The sequence below is a fragment of the Macrobrachium nipponense genome, chromosome 1 (genome assembly GCF_015104395.2).
Source record: "Macrobrachium nipponense isolate FS-2020 chromosome 1, ASM1510439v2, whole genome shotgun sequence".
Classification (NCBI taxonomy): domain Eukaryota; kingdom Metazoa; phylum Arthropoda; class Malacostraca; order Decapoda; family Palaemonidae; genus Macrobrachium; species Macrobrachium nipponense.
The window spans coordinates 203718291-203726154 of record NC_087200.1 but is presented as its reverse complement, the minus strand read 5'-3'; the positions used below and the strand labels follow the sequence as shown (position 1 = coordinate 203726154).

Sequence of the window (7864 nt, the reverse complement as noted above, 5' to 3'; positions counted from 1 at the left end):
AATCGTTCCTATTCCTGCCACCCAGCGGCAGGGGCGGTAGATCACCTGACCTACCTGCAGCGTGTGCCGCGAAATTCGAATTTCTGTCGGGGACGACGGAGTCTATAGCTAAGTATATATCTGCCAGGTAAGTATGTACAAAACTTTATTGTATCTTAACAATATCATTTTTCTAAATTTATATTGATGTCCCCTTTAATTTAATTAGATTTCACACCGGATTTCTGTTGAAATTAGGAACAAAAGCTTTGGTGTAAAACAACGACTATGGTTGAGAATTGATTTGAAACTTTAGATCATCTGTAAGATGAAGAGTAAGATTAATGTTCTTTGTTTCAAACTTCCAGCTTGCACACCTCTTCAGAAGTGTAGCAGTAATGGAGGACAATGTTTCAACAAGAATAGTAACTTCCAATGCAATGCTCCCGTCTACCATGAAGGCTGCAGTGAGTCGTACTTGGTTGCTGCATTACTGGTAAGTGACTTTCCACACGAAAAAATGGCTAGACCTCTTCTTCATTCTGGATGCTGTTCTCTGTTAATAGGGACATTTCTTGCCATTATTTGCCTCATAGGAAGGTAGTGCCACCATCCCACCACACACAGTGCACTGTAAGCGTTACCCCTTTCTTTCTTTCTTTCTTTCTATACCTCCATTTTTATTCTCTTTCTTCCATCATACTTTCCACCCTCTCCTAATAATTGTTTCATAATGCAACTTCGACGTTTTCCTCCTGTTACGCCTTAAAACCCCCTTTGATCTGTTTTCATAAGTGCTGAATGACCTCTTAGTTTCCAGTGCCTGTCCTAAATCTTATATTCCAATTCCTTGCCATGTTTTCTTTAATTAAAAAAAAATAGAAAAAAAGGTATAGAGCACCAAAATCCTTTGTTTTAAAAATTGTAATTTCTCTGTTAACGTATATCGTCCTTAAGAGAAAGATATACGCTGCAGTGTTGCTTCGTATACTATTGTGAAGAGAAACCTTAAAGAATAACTATCAGTTCTAAAGAAAAATACAGTATTATTAGGTCTTCCATACAATCTTCACTAATACTCAAGAAGCGAGTGAGACAAACCGAACTATGTAACATACAAATAGAGCCCTGAAGTTGTAAACATTTGAGGAGTTAAGCATTTACTGCTATGTCTGCGGAGTGTTTTCACCACTACTGGTCATTTCAGATGTTACTGTCTACATTGAAAAGCCCCAGTGTGACGCTGCTCATGGCACGTGCATGAAACCCACAGCCTGGAGTACTTGTAACGGTGCAATTGACAGCTCTGCCTGCTATGGCACAAACTGTGCTTGTTGCAAGCCAGGAGGTAAGTTGGAGAGCCTTTAAGTAGACGAAGGATAAGGTTTATAGAGAAACACCTAAAAGAGGGTACACAGGTACATATGTGTACTTGTTCAATTTATAGGTGCTCCTTTGGTGGAATTCTACACTTCGGGTATCACCTGTCTGTCGGTCTATTTACATGTGTATTCAAAAATCTGATTGTTATAGTAAAGTTTAATTTACACTTCCTTGTATAGATTAAGTAATTGAATATTCTAATTTTAAAAAGATCTCTATTTTATTGCCTTTAAGCAGAGGATTTTGAACTTTGCAAATGCTTTCAAGAGTAAACATTTTATTAGTTTTGATTTTAAATTAGCATTATATTCCCTGTCATGATGTATTCTAAAAGGATGAAATACGAGAATAAGGTTGTCAATTTTGGTGAAAATGGAAAAACTTTCTGTGGTTGCATCACAACATATCCAAGAGCTACCAGTTAGAATCAAAATGAAAATCAGGGTTTTCATACATTCAACTTCCCTGTCAGATATATACTTAGCTATAGACTCCGTCGTCCCCGACAGAAATTCAAATTTTGCGGCACACACTACAGGTAGGTCAGGTGATCCCGCCGCCTGCCGCTGGGTGGCAGGATAGGAACTATTCCGTTTTAAGCCAGATTTTTCTCTGTCGCGGTACTAGTAACATCGTTGCTAGTTCCTCCTGACTTGAATTTCGAATTTCATTACGCCGTTGATCTTTTGGACTGCTATTTTGGTGACGTATTGCATCTTTGGTTTGGCATACGCTATTGTGGACTGTTTTCTGGATTTTGGCTTTGGAATTTCTCATAATGTCTGACGTGTCGATTTCGTTCAGAGTGTGTGTGAATGAGAATTGTTTTGTGAGACTGCCGAAAGCTTCGGTGGATCCTCACACCACTTATAAAAAATTGTAGAGGGAATGTATGCTCTCAATTGAATACATGTGATGAGTGCAAGAATTTGAATGAGGAAGGAATGGAAGTTGCTTAATTCCTACCTAAGAAAGTTGGAGAGAGATAGGGCTAGAAAAGCCTCTTCCAAGAGTGTAAGTAGGTCGGTCTCTAACGAGCCAGTTAGCGGACTATTGCCTATTGATAACCCTAGTTGTTTCCTCCCATACAGCTTTACCTTCCCGATTATCGGACTCGGCAAGCTCAACATCTGAAATTGCGAGTCTGAAAGCTTCGCTTAAACATATGGAACAAAAAAATTAAAGAACTGGAAGTAAGTGCAGTGAAAGTGTTCCCAGTGAAGTGGAGGGTGCGTCTGATCGGCTCTGTCTCGCTCCCAGGCCTAGACCTCTTCAAGCTCCCAAGACCAGTGGAGAAGAAATGTCGAAAGCCGCATGGAGGTTTCAGAGAATCCCCACCCGGTCAGGCGTCCCCTCGGCAGATCCTGTAGTTACGTCCCGGGCTGCCAGGATAGTCGTTTGGAAAGACGTCCTGAAACAGTGTTTTCTTCGTCTGATTCCTCATCTAAAAAAAGGATGGAGTTCAGATAGATTGTCGAGACCTTCGAAGAGAACTTGGAAGTCTCCTTCATTCGACTCAAGCCCTGAAGAATTTCCGGAAGAATATCCTCCGGCAAAAGAGGAAGAAGAATGTATATTCAGAAGCTTCTTCTCCTGCATCGGAGGTTGGAAAAGAGAGACGTAGCTACGAAGATGTTAGAGGATATGCAGAAAGATATCTTCCCTAGTAGGAGTTCTTAAATCTGATCAGCCTAGAAGGAAGGATAGATTTCTCCGTATCAAAAGATCCGTCCTTTAGAACTATCTGAGACTCGGACGAGGCGCCTGCCAGAAGCCTGGCGCCACCCAGACGTCAGCTACTGTCAAGCGCAAAACGCTGTCAAGGCGACAAGATGTGTATAGGGAACTTCCTACTAGAAAGAAAGCACATGAGATGTCCGTATCGAGGAGTAAATTGGAACTCCCGAAATCGGACGAACTCCTGAAAGGTAAGCGCAAAGAGCCTGAAGCGCCTGAAGGGAGGGCGCAAAGTAACTGAAGATCCTGGAACTCTTTTGGCGAGGCGAAAGAGTCTGGAGCGCCTGAAATGAGGCGTAAAGTTCTTCAAGTAAAAGAAATGAGGCGCAACGCGCCTGAAAAGCCTGAAGTGGCTAAAAGGAAATATTTAACTCCTGAGAGCCTAGAGCGTCTGATATGAAACATAGAGCGCCCTGGAGAGCCTAGAACGCCTCAAAGGAAAAGCAAAGAGCCTAGGGAGCCTGAGGCGCCTGAAAGAAGAAGCAAAGCGCCTAAAGAGCCTGAGGTCGCCTGAAACGAGGCGCAAAGCGCCTGAAGAGCCTGAAGCGTCCCAATGGAGGCGCAAGGCGCCTGCAAAGCCTGAAGCGGCTGAAACAAGACGTAAAGCGAGCGCCTGAAAGCAGGCGCAAGGATTTGTACAATCCAGAATACAATTTGGATGAGTTATCGGAGTTTGAAGCGGACTTGGAGGCTCCTCTTTGGGATTTTTCTCAAGATCAATTTTCCCCTGACAGGGCCTCTAGGTGTCGCACAGGTGATCGTAGCCCCTGTCGGGAAGGAATTGATCATGAAAAAAGGGAACGACATTTAAGGACTTCTCCTGGTAGGGACGAAAGTTGTTGCACAGGCGACCGTCGTCCTTGTCAGGAGGGCCTTAGGGTAAAAGAACAACATCGGCCTTCTCCTGGCAGGGGACTCAAGATGTCGCACAAGCGACCGTAGCCCTTGTCAGGTTTGCAGCCGGTGTTGCTGCAAGCCTGTGCATTCCCGAGAGAGGAGTCCTCCGGTCGCACACTCTTTTCCGAATAAAAACTCAACCGGAATTGGAGGATGTTTCGGACTCTGAGAAAACAAGGGGGCAGGTCTTTCTGATTATAAGATACTAGCAGCCCTCTTGTTAAAAGAATTTGGAGAGTCTCTGAGTCCTGCTGCCCCTCCTTCTCCTCGGTCCTTTATTTTCGAGTACGAAGGCTGCGAAGTCTTCCTCTTTCTTGAAGATGCAACCGACCATTTCAATGAAGAGGGGCTTTGCAGTCGGTTGGAAATTGGCTTAAAACCAAGGAGGAGGCGGGGAAGACTGTGTTTACCTGTCCCCCTTCCAGGCTATCAGGGAAGAGAGGGATTTGGTATAGCACAGGAGAATCTATGGGACTTTCTCTTCCCTCATCTGCTGAAGCGGACTTCTCGACCTTGGTGGATTCGGCAAGGAGGCATGCACTTCCATCGGCCAAAACAAGCTGGACAATGTCTGAAATGGACCATCTCCTCAAGGGAATATTCCATGTCTTGGAAGTTTTTAACTTCCTAGATTGGTCCCTTGGGCTTTGGCCAACAAGACTCAAGACCCTCAGTTTTTGGAACCAGAAGTCTTGCATAGTGTTTTGGCATGCATGGACAAGGCAGTGCAGGACGGATCGGCTGAAGTGGCATCCTTGTTCGGACAGGAGTATTAAAGAAGAGGGCTGTCTTTGGTTCTTTTCTTACCAAAGCAGTCTCTCCAGTAGAGCTTCTCTCTTTTATACGCCCCTCTGTCTAAACAGCTGTTTCCTTCTCGGTTGGTAAAGGACATTTCCCATACGCTTACTGAGAAGGCAACACAGGATTTGCTGGTACATTCTGCTAAGAAGCCTAGGCCAGCTGCTTCTGTCTCGAAGAGGGAGCCAAGACCTGCCCAACAGCCCTTTCGAGGTAGAGCTTTTAGCCGAGCCCCAAGGAAGAGAGGAGGAGAGAAAAGAGGAAGATCTTCCATTAGTTCCAGCCAAAGAAGAACGCAAAATGAGATTCCAGTCCTCCAATCGCCAGTAGGGGCCAGACTTCTGGGATTCTCGGAAGCATGGGCTTCAATGAAAGCAGATTCTTGGTCCCTGCAAGTGCTGAGGAAAGGATACCTCATCCCCTTTAAGAACAGACCTCCATTGACGACGACTCCGAGGGAGCTGTCAGCGAGATACAAAGACCCTTTAAGAGAGAGATCCTTCTTGGACTGGTGCAGCAAATGGTGGAGAAGGAGGCCATCGAGGTAGTACAGGATCCGCACTCCCGAGGTTTTTACAATCTCCTATTTTTGGTGCCAAAAGCCTCGGGGGGTGGAGGCCTGTCCTGGACGTGAGTGCATTGAATCGCTTCGTGGAGAAGACAAAGTTCTCCATGGAGACATCCAACTCGGTTCTCTCTGCTCTCGCGTCCAGGAGATTTGGATGGTCTCCTCGACCTGCAAGATGGCATACTTTCACGTCCCCCTGCATCATTCGTCGAAGAAATATCTTCGATTCATGGTGCAGGGAAGGATTTATCAGTTCAGGGCTTTGTGTTTCGGCCTCTCGACGGCTCCTCAGGTGTTTACAGCGTTGATGAGAAACGTAGCAAGATGGCTACATCTGAAGGGGGTGAGGATATCTCTTTACCTAGACGATTGGCTTATAAGAGCGCAGACAAGACAAAAGTGCTTGGAGGACTTGGAGATAGCTCTTCAATTGACCAGATCTCTCGGATTGCTCGTAAACCTCGAGAAGTCTCACACAATCCCCAGTCAGACTATCGTCTATCTGGGATTCGGATGGATTTGGGCTCGGGTTTTTCGAGCGTATCCATCCCAGGAAAGAATCTCGAAAGGGTTGGAAAAAATCTCGGTCTTCCTAGAGAAGAACGAAGCTCAGCGAGGGGGAATGGCTCAGTCTTCTGGCACTCTTTCCTCGCTGGAGCAGTTCATCTCTCTAGGGAGACTGAATCTGAGACCCTTGCAGTTCCATCTCAGAAGGAGTTGGAACAGAAGAAAAGGAGATCTTTTGGATACCTTTCCTATAGGAGAGAGTATCAAAAACCACTTACGATGGTGGTTAGGACCACTGAGAAGAAACGAAGGAGTGTCCTTGGCCTTCAGAACCTCACCTAGTGTTATTCTCAGACGCTTCGGACACGGGGTGGGGAGCAACACTAGGGACGAAAGAAGTGTCAGGCAGTTGGACAGAAGAACAGAAGGCCTGGCACATAAATGCAAAGGAACTCTTAGCAGTGCACTTAGCACTGTAGTTTTTCGAGAACGAAGTCAGAGGCGTGGTGGTCCAAGTCAACTCGGACAACACCACGGCTCTGGCTTATAGAAAACAAGGGGGGACACACTCTTTCTCCCTTTACCACAGCAAGGGATCTGTTGATATGGACAGAAGAAAGAGGGATTCGACTCCTGACGAGGTTCGTTCAAGGAGGAAGATTAAGAGCAGACAGATGGAGCAGGAAAAACCACCAGGTCCTTCCAACAGAGTGGACCCTTCATTCACAAGTCTGCCAGCAACTATGGTCTCTTTTGGGGGAAGTGGACCTGTTTGCGACATTCCTATCCAGGAGGATGGAGAACTTTTGCTCGCTGGGGACGATCCCAGAGCCCTATCCATAGATGCCATGGCTCATGGATTGGGAGGGCATAGACGCGTATGTGTTTCCCCCATTCAAGATGCTGGGAAGTAATGAGAAAGTTCGTGTCCTCGGAGGGAATGAGGATGACATTGATCGCCTCCTTATTGGCCTGCAAGAGAATGGTTCACAGAGGTACAGGAATGGATAGTGGACTTCCCCAGATCTCTTCCCGAAAGGACAGATCTGCTCAGACAACCCCACTTCGAGAGGTATGACAAAAATATCCACGCTCTCGCTCTGACTGCCTTTCGACTATCGAAAGATGGTCAGAGCGAGAGGCTTTTCTTGCGAAGCGGCAAAAGCAATTGCTGGAGCAAGAAGGTCCTCAACCATGCGGATATACCAATCGAAGTGGGAAGTTTTCCGTAGATGGTGTAAGGCGAAGAAGCTGTCCTCCTCCGATACCTCTGTGACCGAAATTGCTGATTTTCTTTTGTTTTACAGGAAGAATCTCATCTGGCAGTGTTAACCATTAAAGGTTATAAGAGCATGTTATCAGCTGTGTTCAGGAATAGGGGCCTGAACATAGAGAATAACAAGATCTGCATGATTTAATTAGATCATTTGAAACTAAAAAATTAAGAACTTCTCTCGCCCCCTAGTTGGAATCTGATTTGGTTCTCAAATACCTTTGTCGGAGAGATTTGAACCTCCCGATAAAGCTACTTTCCGGGAACTTGACTAGAAAATGCATTTTTCTTAATAGCTCTCGCCACTGCGAAAAGAGTGAGTGAGCTGCAAAGCTCTTGACTCTAGAGTGGGTTTTAAGAAGGATTCGCTGTATTGTCCCTTTAAACCTTTATTTCTAGCAAAAAATGAAACCCCTCGAGACCTTGGCCTAGGACTTTTGAAGTAAAAGGCCTTTCTCAATTAGTTGGGAATGAAATGGAAAGAACTTTATGTCCTGTGAGAACTTTGAAGTTTTACCTGCAGAAGAAGCAGTTGGAGGGTTGCAATCAGAGTTTATGGTGTGCAGTTAAAGACCCTAGAAGAGCTATGTCAAAGAATGCCTTAGCATTTTTTTGTTAGGAACATCATAACGGAAGCCCACATGAGCTGTGATAGTGAGGCATATAAGACCTTAAGGGTAAAAGCCACACGAAAGTACGGTGCAGTCGCTACATCATTTTGT

At 45.3% G+C, this 7864-nt stretch overlaps 1 protein-coding gene across 1 annotated transcript in view; it reads left to right on the top strand.

The window, feature by feature from the left end:
• Positions 1-317: 317 nt before the first annotated feature.
• The window catches only part of LOC135219068 (uncharacterized), a 149043-nt gene continuing 141496 nt past the window's right edge, over positions 318-7864 (top strand). The window contains exons 1-2 of the mRNA XM_064255498.1: positions 318-475; positions 1187-1327. Coding sequence (XP_064111568.1) covers positions 1240-1327 — 88 coding nt within the window. The 5' untranslated portion in view covers positions 318-475; positions 1187-1239. The remainder of the gene's footprint in view (positions 476-1186; positions 1328-7864) is intronic.